Raw genomic sequence first — 27,896 nt, 5'->3', positions numbered from 1 at the left:
ACACAGGTTAATATTTGGAAAACACTTGCCTCTAAATGTGGAAATATGTTGGAGAAAACTACAGACAAAGGTAGGTGGATTTATCAGTGACCTGCTTGCTTTGGAAGTTTAGAACACATAGATCTGAATATACAGCCAAATCTGACATAATTGCACATAACTAAATTTGCATGGCGATTTGAGTGCAGCTTTTGCATCAGAATGATTTAAGATGCCACACATGAAAATTATCACAATGATTATACCTTTTCAATAAATGCACTTGCATTGCAGAATACAATTATTATTAGTTGCAGTGCAAATACAGGCTAACTTCCCTCAGCGTTGGTACCCACAAAGCAATGGTGGTTCACAGTTAGTGGAGTAGTTTACACAGGATTACCAGAAGGATAATCCATTTACAGCATTTAGAGACATGAGTCGCCATCTGTCTGTATTTATCTCAGCGAGGGAGCCGTCACCACCGATCCAGTTCAAACAAACAGGACAGCAAATGTTAAAAAAGGAACGGGAGAAAAGTAAGAACTGCATCATTCTTCATATTATTTACTTTGCGGGTGGCCACGACGACGCGCGTATCAGACGGCAGAATTTCGGTGCGTTCACGGACCGTGGTAAATTTGCCCAATAAATGTTTTGCTGCGTGAGCCACCCACATCAAGTGGCCAATCTTTGTAGTTGTTAAAAGTTAGGGCAGGTATGTTTCATGCGTTTTAGATTAAAAGCAAAACTAAAGAGGCAGTTATTGAATATGATGAAGGAAGCTTGTTTACGTACAGCTCAGCTGCGTAAACAACGACTTACTGGGTTTATTTTGGATTCTCACATAGCTGCAGTCTGTCTTAAATTAAATAAATGTGAATTTACAGAACGTGTTTTAATACTTAGTGTTGAACCCTGAACAAATAAAGAATCAGACAAGCAAATCATGACCAAATTCTCTAAAACTATGACATAGTGGAAGGAAAACACGTTTTTATGCATGTGTCCCTTGAAAAAAATAAAACTATTGTAATTATTAAAATTCTAAAATAATGTATGATATTTTTGATGAATTTGATCTGTTAGTCCTTTTTTTTAACACTGACAAATTGAATATGAAACTTAGACTCCAGCTTGTTTATTACCAACAGCATGTCCAAACATAAAGTGAGAGAGGGCAGTATTGTTTAAAATACCAAAAAGAGGATAAAACATTTATTTCTTTTATTGCTTCTTTAACTTATTTATCAGTAGACCTAAAATTCAAAGTTTAAATTTATAGGCCTATCTAACAAATCAGTAAAACGAATGGTAGGGCGCTTATGGTTGGATCATAACATTTAGCTCTACCCATCAGGTCATATTTCTAAACTTCCCAGAGCTGGCCATTGGCAAATTAAATTGTTAAAAGGTAAAACTTACATTTTCTATCAAGCACAAATTGTCTAAACTGATAATTTAATTATTTCCCTTTTTAATAAAGCTTTACTCCTAATTATCATTAGGCTACTAATATTGGATTTAGGCACGCGTTGGTCTCTTTAAATTCCAGATCCTATCCTTTGTCGGACATTTTCAGCGACGCTGCGTCAGAGCGCACGTATCCTTTTTACGTAGGCAGATGAAATAATTGTCGCTACCTGTGTCAAATTGAGCGCGCTGTTTGGTTTTATTCACGGGTCTGCTTGTTGGAAAGCTTCCGCCTGTGCCGTGAGTTTGAGTAATCCTGAAAGCTTTAAAGTTTAATTTTAGCAGTGATTAAGTTGCTTGGTAGTTTGTGTTGATTGCGAGAGAACTGTAAGTTTTTCTTGGTCTGAAGATATTGGGTGTATACAAATGTAGGTGCTTTTTTTTGCCAAAATTAGTTCTTTAATGTGATTAATGAATGTTTTTTTACTTTTTATTTGCAAGTTTACCTTAAAGAATCTCTATTTTCTTCCTCTATTCCAGGTGTAAAAATGGTTTTGTGAACTGAAGACCCAGTGAGCAAATGCCAATCAATTTTGAAGAAAGTTTTATACAAAAACATTGATTGATGCCTTAATATAACTAATTATTTGGTGTGTTGGTCCTTCCATTTTCAGCAAACAGACTCTTTTATAACATTTCTACAATTTCCTCTGACTTCACATAGACTGATTTGCAGATGATGCGAACAGACAGCAGAGGCCGAAGTGCCTCCCCTCACAGAATAATATATAAATCTGACTTTCATGCTATCAAATGCTCATTTGACACTGGAGTTAGACTGCCAGGAGGTACCAAACCTGCTGCTACAGTCTCCTCTGACAATCTGTCCAACACCACCAGCAGCACTGGCAGCCGAGGCCGTATCCAAAGCACCAGGGGGACCAAAATAAGAGACAACATTTTTCTTCAAATGGACAGCCAGCAATCAAGACAAGATGGTGCTTCAACTACAGGTTCTGTTTCCACACCACTCCTTTCTGCTCCACACCCAAGCGTCCAGCTCCAGACGTCTCCTTTCCTTGAATCCAGACATTCAATCATGAGTTCCTCCCCCTCGTTTGTTAAAAGTCTGAAAAGTATTTCGTCCACAGAAAAACTGCTACAAGACAAACCGTCCAGATCAGAGAAAAAAGTAGACGTCGATAGAGTTGCTCTGGCTCAGAAGTTTACCGTGACTCGGCGGCTGTTTGAGAATAAAATGTTGGAGGTCGGAGGAATGGGGGCACAGGTTTTAAAAACTCAGATCGTCAGGGGGAGCAAGGGGGTTGCAGATTTGAAAGATGTAGAAAAGGTGCAAGAAGCAAGTGAGAAAATTACAGTCAAAGAGGATGGTGGATTAGGTAAAGATGGTTCCATAGACACAAAGCCCCCTCAAGTGGAGTCACCAATGAGGCTTTCTGAATCTCCAGTATTAAATGGACCTGTTGATGCTGCAGCATCACAATCAACAGATGAGAGAGAAGCCTGTTTGGGTCCTGAGGAGACACTAAGGGCAGAACTAGTCAATGTAAAGAATGATTCTTCAGAAAGTGATGAGAATGAAGAAGTGAAAGTGCAGGAGGACAAAAGCTGGGCAGAAGGGGAGACTGAAACACATCTGGACAAAGCTGCTCAGGATGATCAGGAAGCCTTGGTAGATGACGTCTTTGAGGAGGCCTCTGTGGACTCAGGAACTCTTCATGGATTAAGGGTGAGGGAAGTTGAATTTTTCACTTCTTCAGAACCCCATGAAGAGTTATCAGAGGACATGCAATGGAAAACAACTGGGAATGGAGGGGAAAGCAGAGGAGACAAGTATCAGCAGGTGAAGAAACAAAGGGAGGGTGGAAGGGAGGAGCAACACAGACATTTCACTGCACAAACTCAGAAGCCAAGAGAAAAAAGTGATAACATGGAAAAAGACATTGGAGAATGTGCTACTGGATTAGAGAAGTTAATGATCCAAGAGATGCATTCTGACAAGGAAGGAGAAGAAAAATTGAAAGGTGTAGAAGAATCTAAATACAGTCAAAGAAAAGAAATTAAAGAAAGCACAACATCTGATCTACAAGAAAATGTTGTCACTGAGATAATTAAGCACGCTACATGTAGAGGTACTGGTGATGCGGGAGGAGGAGGCAAAGAGGACCAAACAGAATCTGCAGGAGTCTTTGGGATTGAGAACAAAGCTTTTTGGTATGATCAGGACTTGCTGTCCCATCCAGAGATCTCAGAATTACCACAACAAGAGCAGGAAAACTCCATGAAGGGAGAAAAGCTTGTAGTGGAATATGAGGAAATTCCTGGTTTGCCTGAACTGGACTGTCAGGATGACGATCCACTAGAGGCTGCAAAGAGGAAGGTCAGGTTCTCCACAGCACCAATCAAGGTATGTTTATCATAGAGAGAAAACGCCACTCTCACCCGTTTAAGTCGATTTACACATGTAAAGGATACTAAAAACAGTTTATTTCACGTTTTTGGAACAGTCAGCTCCATCCCCTTTAAAATCGTGCAGAAGAGGTTCAGCCTGAAGCTACATTTTTAATCTTTTAGAGGAGGAGAACAGACAGGAGCCTACATGCCTTGCTCTGTCAGCACGCTACTCCAAGCTGCTTTTAGATAAATGAAATAAAAATCATAGATACAGACAGAGGAATCTATTGCTACTGCTGCTAAAGATGGGAGAAAAGTCAAAAAATGTATCCATGAGACCTGATTGAAAACATATTTTGTGTATTCCTTTAGTGACAAAAATGCATAGAACTGTATGTCATTTTGAAATTGCACAAAGTTACTCTTTCGACTTTTCCTTCTTGTACTGTAAATCTAGTTTGTCCATTAGCCTCTCTTATGCTTTCTTGACTTTCGCTCATACCATGGGTGTTCTATAGGATTTAGATCAGAGTACTGAGCATCCCAGGGAAGGAGTTGGATTTTTTTATTTGGCAAATCTTTTCTGTTTTGATTAGACTATATTTACTTTTCCATTTGAAAGAACTAATAATCAGCATTTAACTATTAACCTGCAGAACCTTCAAACCTTTATCTAAAATCCATGATTCAATACTTCATAACAAGGTTCCCAGGATACTTAAAGGAGAAACTGGCTAAGAGCATCACAGGTCCTCCAATCAACTTCACAGTGGCCTAAAATGTTTCTACTGTCCAAATGGAGTTAATCAAATTCAAACTGTTAAGTTTAGTTTTCCCTAGATATCACCCTGAAACAGCTGGTTGGCAAGCTAATGGGATTACATGGAACTTCTAAACTCCAAGATGCCCATTTTTTCTGCAGATTTTTATAAGGGATATGTATTTATTTTAACCATGAAAAGGTAAACTTTGTCACTTTTCCAGATAGAGATACACAATATATCTAACTACACTCATCATCAGGGTATAATTGTGTGTGCAAGTGTGATAAGATGCTCTGACATTTTTGGAAATCATATTTAGTTTTTTCATTGGCTGAAATGCTAAAGCTCATGGAGGATGGTAGACTATTGCTTAATGAAGGTCAACATCTTCGCTTATAACTGGGCTTAATTTTCTTATTCTTTATTTCTACCCAAGGGGAATAAAATTACTTATTAGAAGTTCCAGGAAACCTAGATGTACTTCAAATGAAAGTGTGAATAAGTGATTACAGTGATTATTTTTCTATGTCTGTTTTTCTCCACTTAACTGCAACCTAATTAAAGGTTGACATTTTCATTAGATTTGTCTGTGGTAAATTCAAGATGCAGATTTTGCAGTATGTAGTATCCAGTATCATGCCAGGACATTGGAGATTTTTAGCAATACTGTAATTTTGCTTGTACCATATGCTCACTGTAACACATCCCGAGTCTCTCGCCTCTCACACTGTCATTGACAGATTTTTCAGGCATAAACAGTGTCTTGTGGTGTCAATGACTGCAGATGGTTCTTTTTACAGTTGGCTCATCTATTAAAATGAGTGTGCAAAACAGGAATATCTGCAGACCAGTGCTTTCTTTTTAATCAGAATTTGATGAACTGAAGCTGAGCCCTCTACAGTTTTGTTTGAACAGGACATTTCTTGTACGTATTTTCAGGTGTACAGCACATACTCCAATGAAGTCTATGACCGTCACAATGAGGACATTGATCCAGTGTCTGCCTCAGCTGAATTTGAGCTGGAAAAGAGAGTAGAGAGGATGGATGTCTTTCCAGTGGAAATAGAAAAGGGTTTGTGTCCACGTCCTCCCATTTTGTGCCTATTCATTGCTTGATATCCATGGGGTAATGTCTAAGTCAGCAAAGGTTTAAATGCCTCGTCATAAAGTTGTTTTGTCACCATTGTTTGCAGGAGTGGACGGTCTGGGCATCAGTATCATCGGAATGGGTGTGGGAGCTGATCAGGGGCTGGAAAAACTGGGAATCTTTGTCAAAACAATCACTGAAGGAGGAGCAACACACAAAGACGGAAGGTATATTTGCAGATAATTGGTTTTAAATTTTAATTGTGGGGGGGGGGGGAAGCATTTCTAGGCTTTTTGGTCTTTGTGTTTGGGCTTTTTAGGATTCAGGTCAACGACCAGATTGTGGAAGTGGACGGCATAAGCTTGGTTGGAGTTTCCCAGCTGTTTGCAGCTACAGTCCTTAAAAACACATCAGGCTTGGTCAAGTAAGTAAACATCTCTTTACTATTATATTTGGGAGCTTCTCATCAGAGTAACCTGAATGCTGGTGATGATAAAATATTAATCACTGTAGACTTTTCAGACTTCCAAAGGTTTATTATAAGATGAATTTATTTTTAGATGAAACAATGGCAATGAGATAAATATAACTTCCCATCTTTTTTTTTTCCTCTGAGATGTAGAGGAAAAAAGGGTGTAAAAATAGAATTTACACATTAGAATTTGCAATTGTCTATTTTGACTTTATGATGGCTAAACTTAAAGAATGAATTGCAACACATATTTGCTTTCTGAGGTGTGATGATGTCCCTAAGGGGGCCTGTTGTATACACTGGTGTCATTCTCTGAGCTTCCTAATCAATCATCGCTTTCATTAGCAACACCTGTTTCATATTTAAGCTGCAGGAGGCTGTCCTAAGGCGCCCAGGTGGGTCAGTGTTAAAGACTGATTAGGTGGGACTGATTAATTGATTCTGTTGTAGGTTTTTGATTGGTCGAGAGAAAGAGGGGGTGGAAAGTGAGGTGGCACGACTCATCAATGAGAGTCTTGAAATGGAGAATACAAAAAAGGTTTGTTTAGTAGATGAAAATCAGTTCTTGTATAGAAAACAGGAATTGCTTTGACGTTTGTTTATCTTTACCTGATTTGAAGAGGGAAAGCAGAAGCAGTGGAGATGAAGACGATGATGATGACAGTGTATCAGAGAGAGACTCAGTCTTTGAAGATGAGGAAGGGGAGATGGATGAAGAGGAGGATGTGTCTGTCTTGTCTAGTCTGGAAAACTACCAGCTCTGTCTCAAGTACCAGCAGGTATGGGTTCTTAATTGGATAAGATTTACCGCATTTTTTAAATTTGTTATCATTGTATTATTTATAAATTTTGGAGGGTAATGTCTCCATCAGCTACTGAGTTTACAGGGCAAAATGGTTGTACAGCAGACCTGGTACAATTAATGAAATGTTACAGTGGAAAATAAAATGTCATTGTTCAAGTATTCAGTAAGCCATAATTACAGTAGATTTTTCCTGGTTTGTGATTTCTTCACACAATCGGACCTTAAAATCCTAATTTGGCACCTTGACCTGCATGTGGAACTTAATCATGGGAGTAGGAGAAAGCTAGAATAAAATTAATGATTTTAAGTGAGTAATGGATTATTCAAATAATTGTCAACTAATGTAGTAATTGCATGGTTAACATGAGCATAAAGACTCTAAAACATGTCTTTAGCTTAAAGGGTAACCCACGCAAATGAGATATTTGACCGAAATTATAAAAAAAATATATATATGTAGTAGTTTTGCATTGAAGATGAACTTTTTTTCATCCATTGAAATTCTGTCTCCAGAAGTCCTAAAAGAGCATAAATTTAGCTTTAACTGCTTTAAATTCTGTGTAAAATCTTCTTGAAGGATCTGATTATTAATCGGGGGGGAAAAAATCAACAGATTAATCAATTAGCAGAATAGTTATTTGCCGCCCTAACTAAAAGAAATATTAACACTTGTTTAATGAGGTTATTTTCTCTTATGACGACATGGATAGTACTTTACAATCAACTTCTCCAAACATCTTGTTTGAAAATGCAAAATGCCGAGAAATGTCTCTGGCTGCTAATGATGGTTATCTTGTTTAGTGTGTATCAATTCACACTGCCTGCTTTTTTTTAACTTGAGGATTTAACGTGGTTGAAATGGGTTTGTCATTTTCAGATCAATCCTTAGATGTTGGAGCCATTAGAGCTTGTTCACTTGGTTCTCCTTTAGTGGGAGTTTCACCACTGCTCCTAGGTTTTTATAATATAGCAGAGATTTTTGTGACTTGTTTAGGTTTGCAAATGCCAAATTTTAAATGCCATTAAAAAGCATGTTGATACTTGTATTCTTATTACCATTTACTATATTTTTAAACTGTGGTACAAGTTTTCATCATTGTCCCCAAACTGATTCATATGCATTCATCTTTAAAGCTTCAGGCCAAATTGAGAAGCAGAACGACTCGATTGCGTCGGGCCAAAGAGAAGGTAGGTGAGATTTGAAACTTGCACACAACCTGATCACTGAACTCATTGTAATACACTACCTTTGTGTCCAAATTTGGAAACAGCCTGACCCATTTAACTAGGTATGAGATGGCTCATACCCAGTTATTAGGACACGGGCCTTGTTCCAACTCTCCGCCACGTCAGTGCCACTTTCCAGCCTGTGGCTTGATGTAATCACTGCTGTCATAGAACTGGGTTTTCAAAGCTTTTCAAGTGGAAAAATATAACTTTTATCTATCCAGTTGTCAAATATGACTACTTTTATGTGTTGAAACTGTTTGAAGCACTCCTGAAGGAATAATCTTTAATGCAAAAATACAAAGATGTGCACTAGAGGATATGTATATATGTTTTTTTTGCTGTTGTTCTGCCAGTTAAAGGCATGGGAGAAGCAGCAGGCCCGTTGGCAGAACCTGAAAGCCAAGTTGGAACAAAAAGCACAGGATGGAGAGGAGAAAGCTGAGAAACTAGAGAGGTACAGTGATGGCTTGTCATAAATATATTAACCAAGTGTAGACTTCAGGCTTAACACTGGAACCGAAGAGGGCCAATCCCCATAGAACCACCAGAGGGTCCCATTGTGACCATATGTGCATAAAATGCCTTATAGAGGCTTTTTTTTTTAGAAAGCATATGAAATGGATTCTGATGTGTAGAGTAGTTACTAAAGCAAATTATTTTAATTTAAAAAAATGTGTGAGAGCATCAGCTGATTCTGCCTAACCCCATGTCTGTCAGCTTTTTAGTTTTGAGCCCAAATGGAACTATTGCAAAAGGAGATTTTTGTTTATCCTGTTATCACTTTCATTCTTTAAACATCAAATATTATAAGCAGGTACAGATTTGCTGACATACGCCTTTTGGACTTGCTGTTTAAATCCAGAGGTTCTCATTTTATCACCTAACAGTCTGGAAGTGGCGAGCAACATCGCAAGATATTGTACTATGAAGTTAATTTTAATATGGTTTTCCAAACCAAACGCAACTTTCCAAAAAAAAAAATAAAAAATTTGGATTAGTTTATGGAATTTTCCAAGCTTTGGACAAGCTCAACATATGTGGACATATTTTTAGTAATTTAATTATTTCCAAAAAGGTTAAAGTGACTACACATAAAGGGATCATTTATTTACTGTTATTCTAAAGAGTCCACATTTCTCATGTTTTAATTTAAGTTTACTATTTGTAGTTTATTGGTAAAGGCAGTAGTGATGCTTTAGCTGTGGAAATGGACCATTACCTTTTTGTCTTAATCCTTAGGCAGGTTGATGTAAATTAGACCTTATTCTGTTTAGATTTCCTTTTATCCAGCATAGTCTTCCCAATTTTATGTGCTCATATTTAAAATCTCTTCTCCCTAAATAGAATCAGAGCTGCCACATTCTCTCAATCAGGTGAAATCTGGATTTATGGTGAAATTCAGTTTAATCCAATTAAAGAAATGCTTTTATTCTCATCAGCAACATGGTTGCCATGGCAACAAACAAGCTAAGCTACGGCTGCTAAGTATGCAGTATTTTATATTCCTATTCAGTGGGTTAAAAATAATCCCCTTGGTTGTCTAGGTATAGATGATCATCAATAGATAAACAAACGCATTATAACTGAAGAGCTATTGGTGAAAGTATTACCACAATTTATGAAAACTAAATCCAGTGGGGTAATTTAAGAAAGTTGTGGAACGGGGATGAAAGTGGAGCTTTGGGGGATCTGGTGTTAAGACCTTTGTCAACATTAGGATTGTTTTCTTTTTTTAAATAAGAACATGTTAATAAGACTTTCTTTAATTATCAGCTACTGGCAAGAGGCCCAGGCACTATGTCGAGTTGTGAGCCAGCGATTAGCTGATACCCAGAGCCAAACAGAAAGCCTGGAGGTCAAGTACAGCAAAGCCAAGAAACTGGTTAGAGATTACCAGAGCAGGTATGATGGAAATGTCTTAAAGGTATAGTGGAGGATTTTCATGATTTTGCTTTTAAAAAGACCTGCCCTCTCCACTTAAAAAAAAAAATAAAAAATTATGCGCCTGCACAATCCTGTACTCGTTTCCAAGAGGGAATGCCTAATGAACGCATGTGAAAGCGTGCACGAGCCCAATTCTCCTTGTGCACGCTCTGTTTAAAAGTTTCTGTATGCATCACTTATACAGGCTTACTTTTCTAAAAGATTTGCAATTTTTCCACTATGTCAGACTCATCAGCGGTAATTGAAAAGGGGGACGAGCACGTAGGACTGCCTTACATAAACATATCAGAATGATTGACAATTAGGAGGACCACTTATTTTGATGATCCACTCAGAAAAAGAACATCCTCTACTATACCTTTAATCTTTCCTACTGTATAAACTACCTTAAATGAGTTTATCTATGTTGGGGTGTTAAAGTAACCATTAAAAACATCTTAATTCTCCACTCAGAGAGGATGAGATGGATAGAAAACTTGCAGATCTGAGGAATGAAATGGAAGAAAGAGAAAAGCATTACAAGGAAATGGTAGAAAGGCTACAAATCAAGGTAAAGCGAGATTTCCTAATTGTTGATTTATTCCCCACATGGCTTCTGTTTCATCATCGTTTTATCCTGTTTATCAGATGGCAAAGCTTGAAGGTAAAGATTTTGAAATGGAGAAAAGCAACCATACTGCAGACTCTTCAGTTACAGGTAAGCATAGGTTACAAATTGACCTCTTCCTCATGTTTCACTGATTTTTGTGGCTACTAGATGATTCTAAAAAATGGATCCAAAATATGGCAAAGTTATGAAAGAATAGTAGGGCCAGAGTGACTTGATCACACCAAGTCAGCAAAGGTGGAATGTTGAGAATAAGATGGAACCATCAATAAGAAGTTAAATCTCCAGCTTAAAAATGGCAGCGAACAGCACACAGTTAAGCAGATGGTTGTTTATGTATACGTCCACTAAGGTTATCAACTTATTCTTAAAACAGTCTCCAACTTTTTTTTTGACAGTTTGAAGTTATTCTCAGTATTATATTTCAACTTTATTTGACATTATGACTTTATTCGCTTCACTTCTTTATTCTCAACATTTTGATGTAATTCAATGATATTTCAACTTTACAAATTTAGTGAGGAAGAGGGAGAACAATTCCTTGCTCTATGTTATTCATTTTTTTTAATTCTCACTCTGACCCCAATACAAAGTGGCTAATATAGTGGTCTAATTGCTCCTGCTCCTGATGGTAAAATAGATTTTTTTTCCCCTGATCACATTTGTATGGTGATGCATGAAAGAACGTGTCAAAATTAATATTTAATTTTCCCTCTTTAAACATATTAACCAAACCTATTTATATTCATTCAGTTTTCGCTTATTAAAATCAGACAAGTAATAGAAGGCACACATGTGGACAATCTGAAAACATGTAATTTTGGTTAAACTACCTGTAGCATACTTTTTTTTTTCCCCCCTAGAATAAAAATATGGTTGCGTCTTAAAAAATCACACTTCCCTAGCATTCAACTGTCTATTTTCTCAGATTGGTATCTTCCAGTTCCTAATACTGGGCGCCTTGACTCCAGTGCTCAAATAGCCAGAGCTCAGCTTGCCCAGAAATCAAAGCGCAATCCTCCGTCTAGGGAGAAACTCAGAGAGAGCTTCAAAAAACAGGTAAGTCAGAACAAAAAGGGTGATTGTTTTTTTTTGTTTTTTTTTTTTCCCCCCAGTTGAACCATACTTATTCCAAATGATTGCCCTGTTTTCTGTTATAGCAGGAGGAAGTTTCCCTCACACCAAAGGAGAGTCAGTCTCTTCTCACTTCCATTGCAGTCGAAAGCAACAGAAGTGATCCGTCTAATACCTCTACTTCCCCAGCACTTAGTCTACAGCCTACCAGCACCTCCCTCTTACCAACTCCTTCCATCTACGTCACTGATGCGGTCACACCCTCTCCATCTAAATCTTCAACATCCAGAAAAACCAAAAAGATATTTCCAGACTTCAGGTAGATTGTTTTTTTCCCCCAAAACATTTCTCCATAGTTTGTTTAAGCTCTGCAATTCTTGTTTTTTTTATTTGTTTTTTTTTAGTGGCCTTCGGAAGTCTCTCGGCAGAAAGACGAGTGAAAAACGCAGCAGGAGATCGACCGATAGCAGGTGTGAAAAGCTAATTTAATCCCAAAATGCAGGGAAAAAAATATTGAAAATGATAATTGGGTTATAATTTACTATGATAGGCTGCCTGTTCTGAAGTGATTTCACTTTTTTTTTTAAAGGTATTTTCAGGATTTCGTACATCTTACAATTTCATACATATTGGATGTGTATGAAACTCATTTGGCTCTTGTTTCTGCTGACTGTTGAGATAAAAGCAATTGATGCAAAAGTAATTTAGAATAAAACATTTTTTTTTTCTTTTTTACATTATATTGCTACAGCAATAGTAGAACTTCATATAAATCCTCAAATGGCAGTGTTAAAGTTTTTGTTTTTGGGGTAAAATTATGCCAAACATTACCAGTGAAAAATAGTTTTCCTGTAAAGTTAGAATTTCACGAGATGTTTGCAGTGATAAAAATGTGACTGTTTCCAGGGGATCATGTGGTGATTTAATCGATGAGCCGACACTCGTGTCCCCATCTGTTTCGGTGACTTCGATGCCCTCTTGCCTGCACCTTCCCTGGTTTGGGGATAGAGGGAAAGAAAAGGAAGGGGAGGAAGAAGGCAGGGAAAGGTTGCGATCCGTGTCCAGCAGCAGTTTGCCCTATCTCACCACCACAGGCAGAAGAGATCAGGTAAGGAGCATCCAGCACCCTTTTTATGGTGGGGTTCCCTGATTTTAAGCAGACTATGCTCCTAGATTCCTCTTTCTGTTTTTCAATTCTGGTGGGCACATCTTGTTAAACAGTTTTCCTCTAAAAAAAAATACACATGCATGGGTAAGCATGCATTAGCTGTAAAGTATGTAGGTAGTCTAGAATTCTTTCTTCTGTTTCTAGAGCATTGGCTCCCCAATGGGCAGCTCCAGCATGGTGGGCCATGTCTCTGATCACTCCCTTTCTGGACAGTCTCACACTTACATCTTTTCCTCCTCTGAGGTAAGACTGTCCTCTACCTCCTTTTCTTTTAGCTTTCTTCTCTCTCCATGGAGCACCCGGTCTAGACAGTTTTCCCAAATGTCTTCTTCTTTAATTACAGTTTCCTTTTTCTTCCGCGCTTCTCTTGTCTCCCGTCAGACTTTAGATGAATATCCAATTCCCAACAACAACAACAATCATTGGCAGGGCCAGCCCACCTCAGAGTGGAACAACCAACAGGTGTGTCTGTGGTTACTCAGTTTGGACATGGAGCGGTACACCTCAGAGTTCACTGCCAAGGGAGTGGATGGAATGCAACTGCTAAATATGGACGGTCAGAAACTCAAGGTGAGGAAAAATGCTAAAGCCCACTTTTTACTTCTGAAATTAAATTTAAATGTCTGTAATGTTAAAGTGTACTTTTTTTTCTTTACATTTATACCTTTTCAAATAAATGTAGTTTTGTAACTGCAAAGCTCAATATATTTTATTAGACCTATGGAATAGAACTTGCGGTGGTGTATAGGATGTAAGTAAAAGGATGCATAGCTTTGTCAGATTGTTGGTTCTTTTTTTTTCTTTTCTTTTTTCAAAGTGGTGAAATGCATTTTTATAAAGCCTCTGCAAATCACTACTTTGCAGAACCAACCTTTGCTTCAACATGGGGGTAGTTCTCCACCCGTCTTGCACCGTCTGACTTATTTTTGCCCATTTAACTAACAGCTCACACACTGGATGGAGAGCATTATTGAGCTAAAGATTTTTATTTTGGGTTTTTTTTTCCAGCTGGATTTTGACTAGTCTGATATGGATAGGCTTTAACCTAAATGGATCCTCTGTATGTCTGGTAGTGTGTATATATATATATATATATATATATATATATATATATATATATATATATATATATATATATATATATATATATATATAAAAGTAGTCTTTTGCTGCCTTGAACTGGGTTTCTGCGATAATTGCATTGTTTTAAGATTTTCTTTTATTTTGTTCTTTCCAAATGTTTATTCGCTGCAAGTCCACTGATTTCTTCTTATGCTTATAAACCAAGTATTAAATCCTCCTTTTTCATTATAGGCCCTTGGTGTATTAAGTCAAAATGACCGCTCTGTTCTCAAGAGGAAACTAAAGGAAATGAGAAGAGAGGAGAGGGATCAGAAGAAGGAAGAAAAGAAGCTAAAGGAAGGTGAAAGCAAAGGGAGGGCAAGGAAGCTGAGTGACAAAGCTGTAAATAATTCCGAAGGGTGGGGCAAAACTGTTAGAACAGAATCCCTGCTTTGAAGGAGGTAAAAACTACATGCAGCACCAGCATTTTTTTTTTTTTATTAAGATCTGTTATTTTTGTGCTCATAGAAATGCTTTACACGTCTTTTTAAGATGCATGATCAAGGGAAGGGTTAAATTTTAATCTCTAAACGGCAGTGGTGGATTTCGGCATCATGATTCAAACAGGAATTAAATGTTTTTAACTGGAAAGTGTCACTTGTCTTGCATTGATGTTTTTGTTTTTTTAATCTTAATTTATTCTTGGAATGATTTTCTTGTTTTTATTGTATGCTGATTTCTGCACACAGAAATTTGCTGTAAATGTTTTCTGTTTAATAAATAATGCTTTAAACTCAATCATTGTTTTAAATTCTCATTCAACAAAACACAAAATAAGAACACAAGAAAATATAACTTTATTTGAAATAGTTCAATACGTTATACTAACACATTTGATCTGTGCATTAGAACAAAGCTTTAATGTATGGCAACACATTTACTATACATAGTCCAAGGCCTAAAAATAAAAAGTTGTGGCATGAAGAAAAATGCTATTTGCATTGAGGTGCCAAATATAATTGGGTGATCCCAAGATGGGAAAATATACACATTTGAACTTTGCATTTTCTGTTCCTACTAAAATATATATACACATATCATGCTTTTTGACTTTGTAGATCAAGGATTAAAGCATTCTTTGTAAGAATAAGACATTCTTGAAAAAAACTGTTTCCAGCTGCCAACTCTAATCAGTTCTGGCTGCACGAATTAAGTGCCCATTGCCCTGGCTCCTCATCGGGAACAGTTACATTTAAAAAAATATATACTTTTTTACATTTTTTCCTTGATACATTTTCCAAAAATGTTTCATCTTCAACTCTGTGTGCAAAATAAAAATAATATCTGGTGATCCAAGTAAGACCTTTATTTTTATCTCGTAGGGTTCTTGTCATGTGATGCCATCCACAGCTTTTCCCCCCCTCCCAAGGTTTTTGTTTCATCCAATCTAATTGTGAGTGAAAATATGCCTTTGTTTGACATCAATGGGAGTGAAGCACTCTGCCATCTTTGACCCACTGTGAAGAAATGAAAAGATTTTTAATTTGTAAGTTGCAACTAAAACAAGTGTAATTGTGATATTCACAGTAAGAGGTTTACCACTCAATACCTTCCATTTCCTTTCAAGGTAATATAAAGCAAAAGAAATATGAAACGTATGAAATGTAATTGGAAATGATTTGAAAGGTTTTTCTTGGTAGACATTAAAACATGCATTACAAAATCCATTAGAATTTCACAAAATATGAATTTGATTTATTAAAAAGGAAACACAAACTCAAAAATTTAGCTCAATTCTCCGTTCTTAAAATTTGACACCAGAAAATTAAAGCACAGGATTAAGAGAGCAATGTTATGGCATGCACAACAATGGGAAAGACTATCTCAACTATCAAGATTGCTATTTTATTTTAATTTTATAGCCTTTGTCTTTCTACAAATGCCTCGAATATCAATGTAGCTCAGTAACAGTTTCACAACAATAAAATACAGGTAAGTAGATAGACATCCTCTATAAGAGGGGTTAGTCCCAAGAGTTCATTGCTATAGACTGAGTTCATAAACTGCTATCTCTGCATTTTTTTCTTTGTCACAAACAGAAACCAGTCTAGTGAATGTGTTTAATTCCATGACTGTGAGACCTTCACCTTCATCCCTCAGAGAAAGGGATTTGGAGTCTTATTGATGGAGGACGGAACAAATTTTCTAATCTCCAGATAAGAAAAAATAGACAAAAAGGACATTTTAAAATCAGAGGTAAGGCTGTTTTGCTGTGTCATTGAATCCTACAAGCATGCATTGCAGCATGCGTCACTGCCTAGCACAATTTGCAACCGATAAGAGATGACATGGAACAATCAGTGTAAAATCCGCAGTTATTTTGCAGTGCTGCCCCCCAGAGTACTAACTTCAACATTGAATGGATGATGAAATTGTCCTCTGGTAACATAGATGCAGCCTTGGGAGGATTCTAAAGCAATCTTCTCAAGGGTGTAAATGTTTGTACCTGTAACTGTTATTTTCCAGCAGGACAAGACGCCAGGCCACAATAGCTAAAGCACCAATGCCACTGAATGTAAATACAGTGCTATACAGGGACATTTTTATCAGTAGGTTGCGATTTCTGTAAGTTTACCATTTTATGTGATGATCTATGACTGTTAACTTTTCATTGTAAGCCAAAACAATGACAAAATATTTTGAAATGTATGTAATGTGTATGAATTAACCTCTGCTTTTTCATACATGAAATCAAATAAGAAATTCCCATTGCTTGAAAAAAATTTAAAGTAGCATAACTATACCAAGAAGAAAGGTACTGGGATTTCCCCCTCTTACCTTTTATGCATTTGTTGTCAGCTTCTCTTTGTCTGATGGACCATCCTTATTCTTCTCAAAGAGTCCACACTGAAAAGAGGTAATTCATTGCATGTAATTGTGTAAAAAAACTTTTTTTTTTTTAAATGCCTGCAGTCAACTGAATGTGCCAATTCTACCAATAATGTCCTTGTTTTGAATTGATGGAATACACTGAGTCTTTGTTCATACCTTCCAAAGAAGGAAAGCCAACAGGGCCAGCAACAGCAGGAGGAGCAGGATTGACAGCAGGATGATCCACCATGCTACTCCCGAGCCAAACTGAGCTGTACGCCTCTCTGGGAATACCATCAGCCTCACCTGGAAATCATTAGCAAAAAAGTAAAATATCAGAATCCCTTCAAAAGTAATTTTTGATCAAATTGCCAAATATTTTTTTTCTTTTACGTTTTTCTTTCTAAGCTAATCTTAAATTCCATGTTAACAAAATTCCATAATTCGAAATTCGACATCTGGATTTTTGCAGCCTTTATTCTTCCTCAATTTCCTCATCAACTCTGATAACCATCCACAACCACTGCTTCCTCATGGTGACGCAGTTATTTTTCTGTCCTGTTTTTTGCAGGTTGACCAAAAAATAAAAAAATTAATTAATTGATTTATCTTTTAAACCTTTTACATCTTGCAAATGTTATATAAAAGCAGACTGGGATATAGTTGTTTTTTTAAACCTGGCAAGTGTTTTCGAACAAAGGCTGATCTATATTCCATTCTTATAATTGAAAATAGACCATGACATTTTTCTGGCCCAACAAAATAGAACAGAATTTGTCCAAAAGATGTAAGAAATGTGTACTTCCAAGATTATAATTTATTCTACTTAGCAAAAAGGCTTGGACACCACTGCACTGAGATCAGATTAAACACAGATGGATCAATTACCAGTTGCCTCTTCAGAGGTGATAGGGTAAAGGAGGATGAATCTCACTGTACAGAAACTCGCTGTTATCAGGTCATTCTTTTTTGTATCGATGGTTGCTGGTTTGTGTTTGTAAAACATAATTAAAGCCATGTATTCTATTTCTTCCCCCGCCCAATTATTTCTAAATAGTTTAAAATTTTAGATATTTTAAGGCCAGAATGAGTCAAATTATATAGAAATATTTTTCTCCTGATTCATGTTTCTGTTTTGGGTTTAGCCATGTCTCAAATTATTTTTTTCTTAATGTGTTGTTACCTTAGTTTCTGGATCTTTTTGCATTGTGATCTTCGTACTGTCAACATGTAGAGAAGCCATCACCATCACTGCCACATAATTTACATCTGAAAACTCCTTTTAAAATAAAAAGGGAGATAAAAAGGTTAAGGTTGATTTTCTTTATGTGGTTAACAGATGTAAAATAGATGCTTGTTTAAACTTTTAACAAATTCAAATTCATTTTCAAATAAAATTTGATTCAATCATTTCAATCAGTAAGTAAATTTTATATTAGTATAATGAGAAATCAAAACAAAATCTGAGCTCAAATCATTATCTAAAAGCAGAGGAAATAAAAACTAATCATTTCTAGTAGATACCTTTATAAAAGTGGTATTCCAAAGACGAGATTTCAGAGTGATGGTTGCCTTATAGTCCAGCCCCAAGAGGGGGCACTTCAGTGTCACGCATTTTGTTCCAGTGTCGTCGCATGACTGTAAACAAACAGAGCATTTTGTCACCACTCTGTAGGTAAAGTATTTAAAGTCAGAGGAAAAGAAACAGTTTGTGGTGTATTACCAGTGTCTTAATTTTCTTGTTGTTTCCAATCAGGCGTGACAGGGTCCCATCACCTCCTTCATTGGTGGCCCTTCTGTTTCTGTTATCTGGTTTCTTAAATAAGAAGGGGAAAAAAATAATTTATTTACACTAAAGGCAGAAAATAAATCCTTGTGTAAAGCACAAATTATTTTTCAATCTCTTGGCAGTTAAGAACAGATGAGTAGGAAGCTGAGTACCATCTATTTTCACTTTTTTATTTGATCTGCAAATTATAGTGATCTGGAGGCCTAAGGGAGCAGTGCAAAGTCTAGTCCTCTGAATTGTCCAGCTCTTTTAAAATAAATTCCCAAGCAAGAAAAATACTGATGGTAGTTAAATCTGGCTCATCCCTGTAGACTTCTTCAAATATGGTGGCTAAAACACTTCTAGTGGTACCTGACCTGATCGGACCCTCAAACCAGCTTATCTGATGTCTTTTGATGTAGAAGACTAGTAGCTTTACTTTATGTTGGCTCCATTTAGGTGACCTGTGATCACATTGTCTGCCTGCTGACACTGAGAGAACTAAACCTACGGCTCATCCAGATACATCTCGCATATGCGATCCCTGTGTGTGCATTTCACACACAGGGATCCCCATTAGAGACACTTGCTCAAGAATAATTCCTCAGTTTGATATAATTTTTTTATCAAGTGATCGTCTTCTGGATTAATTTCTCCTTCATTCACCCAGTTGTGCCAAAAAAATAACCGGATTTGGTGGATACAACAAAAAAATCGATCATTTGCCTTTAAGCCTGAAGTGCTCTGATACCATACATCTTCAGAACACTCCATGGTATTTATTAAAGAACCAAATCAATTCGATAAAAAAAAAAAATCTGCATCAGAACAGAAAAGTCTTCCCTAATCACATTATTTAATTATTTTTTAACAAAACATTTCACAAGCATTTGTACTCACCTTTTTAAGAGGGTTGATCTCTCCAGTGGGAGTGCACTTTATCTGCTTTAGTTCATTGGAGCTGATTTCCATCAGGTAGAGAAGATCATTGTTTTCCTTTGTCATCTTAGGCCAATTTATTTGAAGGGTTGCAGTTCCAATGTCTTTCAGTCGTTTTCCTCGGTTGATAATCTGTTTTACGGAAACATCAGTTTATATCTCGTAATAAGACCAAACCTTTTTATAATGGTGATTTCGAAATCAGTAGTCTGTTTATGCATTTCTAGATTGTTTTTTTTCTACTCATTTTTCTCATCTTAGTAACTTTTCTCTTTTCACAACTTTATCACTTTTATACATATCTGCTGTGTTATCACTTAAGCATCTTATACTTTTTTTTAAAGCCTTTTGGAATAACATAGAATTAAAAATAAGAAGACTCCAAATAAATAATCTCCATCCTTTACTTTTGACTTTATTCATTTGAAGGATTCTTTATCATTACATGTTTAAGATTTCATACTCAATAAATATTAATGACAGCATGTTTCTCTTCTTGTCTGTTTTCTAATATTAAGGACACAATATATTATTTAGCATTAATATTTCACATTATTACTTTGAATCTGCATATGTTTTAATTGTTTTTGGTGATGTTTTAGTTAAGCCACCCTGGGTTTTTTTTTTTTTTTTGCCTCTTCCTACACTATATGTATCTTTTAACCTCTTATCACTGTGTATTTTATGTATTCTTTTGAGCAAAATAAACTACCGTAAAGTAAACTAAATAATATACAGCAAAAAGAGTAAGGAAGTATAGTGACATGACTGAAAGGAGGAACCTTTTTCCTTGAAGATGCTGAAACAATATGCTTTTATTTAAATATTCACCTCATAAAGCATACTACAAGAAGTGCAGATTCAATTAATAACGTAAACATCCTATGTTTAACGAACCGTTATCGAAATATTTTTGAGAAAATGTAAAGCTATTTTCTCTGTGATGAGCTTAAATCTCTGAATTAATAATAATTATTCATATAAGCCATGATTTGTAATTAAACTGTGAAATTGCAGCCTATTTTTTTTTTAAGTCCATCTCTTCCTATTTGGACTGAAACACTTCATTAATCGGGTCTATCCAGTTATCACTTGTTGGAGAGCCTGGCTGTAACCTCTGGTAATATATTTTTGTTAATAAGGTGAAACATTTTTGGAAACTTGTAATCAGAATATTGCAAAGATGGTTGTTAGTTGAACACTTTTTGGGGAAAAATAAATGTTATTGTCATGTCTTGTTTATGCTCAAGTGTTTTTTTTAATTCTCACTTTTAGACAATCCTAATCCTGTCATTGTTAGCTTCTTGATTTGTGATAATAATTCAAAATGTTTGATTCTGTACCTCCGGAATATACATTTTTTCTTTAAACGCAGAAAAAAAAAATCAAAAGGTACTCTCCAGCTGTACTCATCAATTAGGTGAATTTTGGTCGTTCTAATGTGGCATATGCTTATTTTCAGAATATTTGTAGAAAATAGATCTTAGTTTTTTTCCCCCTTTCTGCTTTATATATAATTGAAATTAATTTTTTATTTTGTTGTTTTTTGTATGATATCTTCTGTATTACTCATTCTGGCAATAAATGTCAAAGTTCAATAACAACATCTCAGAAAGTCTTCACCAACAATAAATGTATGCTTGCCCTATTCGGCTTGGAGTTTATCATAATATGTTTTGTTAGAATTGAGATCCTGCTTTGTTCTGGGTTGTGAAAAACAATCATATGGAACGTTCTGAAGTTATTTTAAAGTGTATTCTCTGTTCACTCAAAGACATCTTCATGGGCAGAATACTTTTACCAGTAATGGTGTCACATATAATGGCCTATGGTCTGTCAAGAGAAAATCAGACTCAACACACTTATCCAAAAACTAGAGATAACACATTAGAACTTAATATTGCTTTAACTAAGGAGGATCAGATTCTCTGTTTTTTATTCTCTCAGCAGACCAGGTTCTGAATGAGGTGAGATACTTAAGCAGTATTCTAAGAAGGGAACTTTGTGATAATTATGTGAAGAGACAGTACAGCAAATTACACAGGCTAAAAATATGTTGGTACAAAAATAATTCATGAGAACAGATGATTTTAACGAGGTGGTTGTTTTTTGTATAGTGTACCTCTGTTCATGTCACTTGTATTGTATTCACAGTAAAGGCATAATGGACTAACTTTAAGTGGCTTTCGATGCATTAGAACCTCCCTTAGGCTTCCTAGTTTGACAGCTGCAAGAGTTATTTTTGTTCAAACTTAAACTGTCTTACTAAGGAGTTATATGTATACATGTATATACCACTTAAAAACAAATCAAGAAACCCAATGGTAAGGAATTGTAACACATTAAATGAGCTGGAACACATTGTTACCACTGGAACAAGTCTGTATATGTTGTTAAAAGACTTATGTTTGCATGTTTGTATTTATGTTTGTGTTTTCTTTTGTAGTCCTAATGAAGGGGTGGTTTGCTTCTTTTATTTTAATGTGAGAGATCCAATCTTGGGTCCCTGTTGGCATAAAAACTTTGCCAATTCTGAGAGCAAGTCCTAGTGACTCCCCTGATTGTTGGACAATCCGAAAGGATCCAAACATTTGTGTTTTCTTTTATCACAATCCTGTTGACAAAATTTCTTTGAAATAAAGAAGAATACAATATTCTGCATTCAACCTTTACCTGACATGAATAATCTGCACATCATGTACTATCGATAAACTTGTAAATAATATCAATGTCCCGTATTTTGCTCTCCTGCCTTTACTGGTATTAATATTCTAAAGAGAAAAGTACACTGTGCAACAGAGAACATAGCTTTCATATACTTACAGTGAACCGATAGGTGATGGCGCTGCCAATGTCGCTTTCGGTCTTTGAGTCTGTTACTTCTTTGGGCTCTTCACTAAAGGAGACTTGAGATGGTTCAATTTGCCTGTAAAGAAAGCAATATGTGGTCAGTTGGCTGAATTATTCTAATAAATGTTTCTTTAATGTGAAACTTTTATACCCTGATAAGGACAGCTGCAGCTCGATGGCCACCTTTGCCTTTGCGTTCACAGACATGAGATCAGACTGGGTACTCATCCTGATGAATAGTTAACAAGCTTTATGTAAAATGAAGTTAGCTAACAGCTATGAAAGTGTTTTCAGATTGTTAAACTGATGCTTACGTTTTTAAATGCAGTTCAATGTTAAATTCAGTAGTGTTATAGAACTGGTCAGTAGTACCCAAAATAATGTAGAAGGTTGTCTGAAAACACACCAAGCAAAGTATTTCAGCTATTGCCAATAAATATACAAAAAGCAAAAAAAGAAAATGCTATAAGTTATTTTCTTACCTTTGTATTACGCTTAAAAGGGTTCCCAACCTCACAATCAGCCTTAGATCCATTCGTGTTTCCCTCACAGCGGACTTGGGACTGTTGCAATGAATTGCACCTTGTTATTTATGACCTCATAGTATGTGTATAGGATACAGAAATTCAGTTAAATAAACTTACATTTATTGGAGCTCGGTATACAGAGTAAGGCGTGGCTCTTGGGAAATAACCAATTACAAAAGCTTCATATGCATCCTCTCCATCTTTATTGGTCACCGTCACTTCCAGAGCAACACTTTTTGAAGTGCTTAATGAGATCGTTGGCACCCCCTTATCCCTTCAAACAAAATGAATTTTAAGCTGGAATTATATGTCCATGAACATGTGATGTTTAGTACCTTCAGAATTAGTTAGAAATACAGATTATCTTACATATTTACAGGTGTAAATGTATCCTCATCAAGAGTAGTGTAGCCATAGCGATATTCCAGCTTCAGGTTACTATTACATACACCATCGTTGCCACATCCTTCTTTCAAAAATTCCACCTGCAAACATGTTAATAAAAAAATGTTTTATTTAGATAGACAGACAGACAGACAGACAGACAGACAATGGGTAGCTTGCAAACACACCTCTGTTTGAGTTGTTTTCACATCCTTGGCATCTAGAATAGGAGTAAGTTGAGAGGCTTGGGTCTGTCTACGTTTACGGTTAGCATTTCCATCAATGTTGACGGAAACATCAATGGGGATCGCAAGTAGCTTGTCCTTTATCCCTTCCTGTAAGAGAAATATCAGTCAGTAACTGTCCTATCCCACAATGCATTTTTTGGTCAAAAAGCAAAATTTACAAAGGACATATAGATATATACCTCTATCATAAGTTTCTCTGTAACACATTGCTGCTTTCCTTTTGCTTTCATGGTAAGGATACCAATAGACTTGTGTGTATTTTCTGGGTCTGGAGTCACAGTGAATTTCCCCCTGGGCTCAAGATTATTCTTCTTGCGTTCAGCATCCACCTCAAGATTGTATTTTATTTCTAAATGCAATATAAAAAAAGGATAGAGTATCAGAAAATATATTCAGGTGCAAATGTCTCATTATTTAAAATGTCCTTTTTACCTTATATAATATTAAGGATTACCAGGGAAAAATCAAAATTGAAATCCAAGTCTGATTATTATTTCAGGGGAATAACATAACTATTCTGACAAAAAAAAAAGTAATCCCCCGACTTTTGGACAAGATGGCAGAGGGAATAGGAGCATACTGAGCTAGCTCTCCAGAGTTGGGAAAAAATGGCCACAAAAAAATTGGAACTCGATAGATAAATCTAAGGCATGAGTGGGTAATTTTATTTTGGACTTTATCAAATCTCCCCTGGATGTTATAGCGGAAGGGCCCAGAACTTCCGGCTCCCCTCCACCTCCCCTACTGTACCCGTGAAAACCTATGAATGCGTTCAGAGCTTTAGTACAGGTTGATAAACTTCCAACTTATCAAGGAAAATGGCCTTTGGACAGCGTTCATGGACAAATTGAACACACTCATCATACACACACAACTGATGCTCAAATGTCAGACTGACTTTCATGTGGCTCCTGTATCATAAAGTGTGAAAAATGCTTAATTTTTTCCCCTCATTTTTTTTCCTTCATTTTTTTCCTTCTGTGATGAACAGTTTATACTGAAACTGAAATCTCAAATACAATGCAAATTATAGTTGGCACTAAAGAAATTGATTGATTAGATTGATAGATTGATTAGATGGGACAAAGGAGATATAGAGGAATAGCTCCCAAGCAAAGGTGTGCAGTGTTCATATACATTGTGTATGTAAACAAATGTGAAAAATACTAATAAACAGTTAAATGTAAAAAAAAAAAAATATCCCCCAGAAAAAATAAATGCTGGTGATAAAAACATAGACTATGAGCAATAACTGGTAATGACCACTTGACATCAATGTTGGCCAATTTGACTGCGGGCATGGTGTAGTTTTGTTAATAATAGATGTAACAAAAAACAAACTTTCCAGCAAGTTCTACTGTTGTCTTCTCAGCCCAACGAATCCCTTTACTAATGTCTTCAGAATCATCAAGATGGTTTTCAAAAAACTGTCACAGGTATTTGTGATTTTTTTTTTTGGTTGTTTTTTTTTTTTTTTTGGTCAATTATTTCTTGGGTCTGCTTATTTTCCTAAGTTTAGCTGTCTCATGTTATAGTCCACCCGTCCACCCAGGCAGATGAGAGGGTTATGTCCTTGTGTTTTTGGGTAGGGGGAGGTCTCTTACTGCTGAGTACCAGACCTACTTCGCATCCCTGGTGGGGATGCTGGATAGTTTCCCACCTAGGGATTCCATCATTCTGCTGGGGGACTTCAACGTCCATGGGGGAAACAACAGTGACTCCTTAAGGGGCATTATTTGGCAGAAAAGAACCCCAGGTCTGAACCCAAGTGGTGTCTCATTATTGGACTTCTGTGCAAGTCATCAATTGTCCATATTCAGCATGTTCAAGCATAAAGATGTCCATCAGTGTGCTTGGCACCAAAGATAAAGGTTAATGATCAATTTGAAGTTGTATCTTTTGACCTTCGACTGCATGTCTTGGACACTCAGGTCAAGAGAGGGGCAGAGTTGTCCACCAATCCCCACTTGGGGGTGAGTTGGATGCGCTGGAAGAGGAGGATGTCGGTCAGACTCTGTATGCCCAACAAAAAGTGAGGGTCTGGTAGGAAACATGCATAGAGCCCGCAGTCAGGGACATGTTTAACTCTCACCAAAGGAAGAACTTCTCCTAGGTTTAGGGTGAGCATGGGGACATAGATTCCGAGTGGAATATTTTTTCTGCGTCAGTCGTCGATACAGCAACTGTTGCTGTGATCCAAAGATATTCTGTGTCTGTCGGGACAGCAATCCCAAAATCCAGTGGTTATCATCGGCAGTGAGACTGGCTGTCTAGTGGGACTCCCAAGACAGTAAGCAGGTACCTTGTGGCCAAGCATGCTGCTGTCTCGGTGGTTGCAGAGGTAAAAACTTGGACTTAAGAGTAGTTTGGAGAGACAATAAAAAAGGCTATTGTTCAGCATCAAAGTGGTTCTGAAAAAAGTCTGGTGCCTCCGGAAGAAGTGCTTCGCTAACACTATTTTCAGCAGGAGGGGAGAGCTGCTGACCTTGACTCAAGACTTTTTCAGACAACAGAAGAAATACTTTGAAGCCTTCCTTACCCCTGGCTGACGTGGTGTGAGACGGACTCTTTCATCACCCAACATTGTTGGTATGAATTTGGACCTTTTCCTGATGCACGTTGCACTGTGCCAGGGCTGCCTTCTGTCACGGGTCCCGTTGACATATTTTATTGACATAATTTGTAGGTGCAGGCAAGGGTCAGAGGTGGTCTGGTTTTGGGGCCAGTGGATTTCGTCCATGCTTTTTGTGAAATATATGGTTCTGCTGGCTCCCTCCTAGCAAGACCTACAGTAGAGGCAGTTCACAGCTGAGTGCAAAGTGGGAGGGATGAAGGTCTGTCACTCCAAGTTTGAGGCCATGATTCTGACTAGAAAATGTGATGTGTCCCATTCAGTTTTTGGTGGAGAGAAATTGATAGACAGATTGGTGTGGCCGCAACTACAATGCGGAACCAGCATCGGTCTGTTGTGGTTAAGAGGGAGCTGAGCCAAATGCCAAAGCTCTCGATTTACTGGTTGCTCTACGTTCATACCGTCACCCATGGTGATGAAATCAGGATCATGAGCAAAAGAATGAGATCTTGGGTGTTTGAAATTAGCTTTCTCCACAGGGTGGCAATCACTCAGACTTAGGGTCAGGATTTCGGTCATCTACCTAGAGATTACCGAACGCTTCTACTCAACATCGAGAGAAGTCAGATGAGGTGGCTCGGACACCTATTCCAGATGTACCCTGGACCCTCTCTCGCTGTATGTTTTAGGCACATCGCACTGGGAGGAGGCCTAGGAGATGGCCCAGGAAACACTGGAGGGGCTATGTCTGTTGGCTGTCACTGAAGCATATTGGGCTGTTTACAATCATTGATAGTTAATAAACAGGCTGTTGCTGAAAGTATTATAATAATCAGAATCAGCTCTGCTAAAGCCAAGCCATCAAAAACTTGTAGGACAGCGTCCCTCAGGGACCGACTTTGGACATGTCGGCCCTAGACATAGCTTTTCAATCAATTTATTACACACACGTTGTTGGGATCCTCAGGCTTGCCCACCAGAGGGCGCCGAGGATCCTCTTCTGCTCTTTGTTACTTTCTTTTTAGACTGGAGTCTGGAGCTTTACCACCTTCCTCCAGCAGAGTGCGCCGTGGGTCTCCTGGAGCTGGAATCTTCCTGCACACCTGTTGTTAATCTACTCATCAGGAGACCTCCCCTTTATAAGCTCCTGCCAGGCCTTGGTTCCACGCTGCAGTGTTGATCTTAGTTTGGTTAGCTACCTGAACCTCTGTTACTGATAGAATCTTAGTTGTCTCTAGTGTGAGCTCAGATTCTAATCTCTCCTTTGTCTGGGTTCCTCACTGGACTGGAACCCTGTCTCTGGCCTGAAGCTCTGGGAGAGCTGCATCACTGGAAACCTGTCTCTAGCCAGAAGCTCTAGGTGAGCTTAACCTGCTAATCTGCCCTGGTGAGCCAACCTGAAGATTCCTATGTGGATTTAACCTGAAGAGTTCTATGTGAAGTTTACCTGAAGATTCCTATGTGGAATCAGTCTGAAGAATCCTATGTGGATATTCCCTGTTGTTCTCTGCAATGAGATGGAAGCTCAGCCTGAAGAATCCTATGTGGATATTCCCTGTTGTTCTCTGCAATGAGCTGGAAGCTCAGCCTGAAGAATTCTACAGTATGTGGATATTCCCTGTCGTTCTCTGCAATGAGCTGGAAGCTCAGCCTGAAGAATCCTATGTGGATATTCCCTGTCGTTCTCTGCAATGAGCTGGAAGCTCAGCCTGAAGAA

The 27,896-nt window shown here is 37.3% G+C and overlaps 2 protein-coding genes across 3 annotated transcripts in view; one reads left to right on the top strand and one right to left on the bottom strand.

Moving 5' to 3' along the window:
• The first annotated feature begins 7 nt into the window (after window positions 1–7).
• LOC107091876 (neurabin-1-like) lies at window positions 8–15,281 on the top strand. Of its 2 annotated transcripts, XM_015386064.1 has the most exons (19): window positions 395–518; window positions 1,933–3,820; window positions 5,511–5,643; window positions 5,765–5,885; window positions 5,978–6,082; window positions 6,581–6,668; window positions 6,751–6,909; window positions 8,070–8,123; window positions 8,519–8,619; window positions 9,939–10,067; window positions 10,563–10,659; window positions 10,737–10,806; window positions 11,645–11,775; window positions 11,877–12,109; window positions 12,195–12,260; window positions 12,697–12,898; window positions 13,103–13,201; window positions 13,340–13,528; window positions 14,273–15,281. In XM_015386064.1, the coding sequence occupies exons 2-19, from the start codon at window positions 2,129–2,131 to the stop codon at window positions 14,474–14,476; spliced, it is 3,873 nt and encodes a 1,290-aa protein (XP_015241550.1). In that variant the 5' UTR covers window positions 395–518; window positions 1,933–2,128; the 3' UTR covers window positions 14,477–15,281. The 2 variants fall into 2 exon arrangements, with proteins under 2 accessions (XP_015241551.1, XP_015241550.1); XM_015386065.1 differs by lacking the exons at window positions 395–518; window positions 13,103–13,201 and adding an exon at window positions 8–70.
• The window catches only part of LOC107091877 (integrin alpha-6-like), a 21,140-nt gene continuing 8,448 nt past the window's right edge, over window positions 15,205–27,896 (bottom strand). The window contains exons 12-26 of the mRNA XM_015386066.1: window positions 23,787–23,956; window positions 23,548–23,694; window positions 23,345–23,460; window positions 23,093–23,249; window positions 22,931–23,011; window positions 22,763–22,842; window positions 22,600–22,677; window positions 22,422–22,524; window positions 19,560–19,730; window positions 18,615–18,707; window positions 18,416–18,529; window positions 18,075–18,170; window positions 17,069–17,197; window positions 16,859–16,927; window positions 15,205–15,537 (exon numbers count right to left, since the gene is read on the bottom strand). Coding sequence (XP_015241552.1) covers window positions 16,862–16,927; window positions 17,069–17,197; window positions 18,075–18,170; window positions 18,416–18,529; window positions 18,615–18,707; window positions 19,560–19,730; window positions 22,422–22,524; window positions 22,600–22,677; window positions 22,763–22,842; window positions 22,931–23,011; window positions 23,093–23,249; window positions 23,345–23,460; window positions 23,548–23,694; window positions 23,787–23,956 — 1,601 coding nt within the window. The 3' untranslated portion in view covers window positions 15,205–15,537; window positions 16,859–16,861. The remainder of the gene's footprint in view (window positions 15,538–16,858; window positions 16,928–17,068; window positions 17,198–18,074; window positions 18,171–18,415; window positions 18,530–18,614; window positions 18,708–19,559; window positions 19,731–22,421; window positions 22,525–22,599; window positions 22,678–22,762; window positions 22,843–22,930; window positions 23,012–23,092; window positions 23,250–23,344; window positions 23,461–23,547; window positions 23,695–23,786; window positions 23,957–27,896) is intronic.

Source organism: Cyprinodon variegatus, unplaced genomic scaffold (assembly GCF_000732505.1).
Source record: "Cyprinodon variegatus isolate N-32 unplaced genomic scaffold, C_variegatus-1.0 Scaffold355, whole genome shotgun sequence".
NCBI lineage: Eukaryota > Metazoa > Chordata > Actinopteri > Cyprinodontiformes > Cyprinodontidae > Cyprinodon > Cyprinodon variegatus.
Note: the sequence above shows the minus strand (reverse complement) of the source record. Positions and strands in the feature narration are given on the sequence as shown.

Coding starts and splice junctions, on each gene's coding strand:
- LOC107091876 (XM_015386064.1), top strand. CDS start 2,129: ATGATGCGAACAGACAGCAGAGGCCGAAGTGCCTCCCCTCACAGAATA. Junction 12,261..12,696: donor AGGAGATCGACCGATAGCAG/GTGTGAAAAGCT, acceptor GACTGTTTCCAG/GGGATCATGTGGTGATTTAA. Junction 13,202..13,339: donor ACATCTTTTCCTCCTCTGAG/GTAAGACTGTCC, acceptor GTCTCCCGTCAG/ACTTTAGATGAATATCCAAT.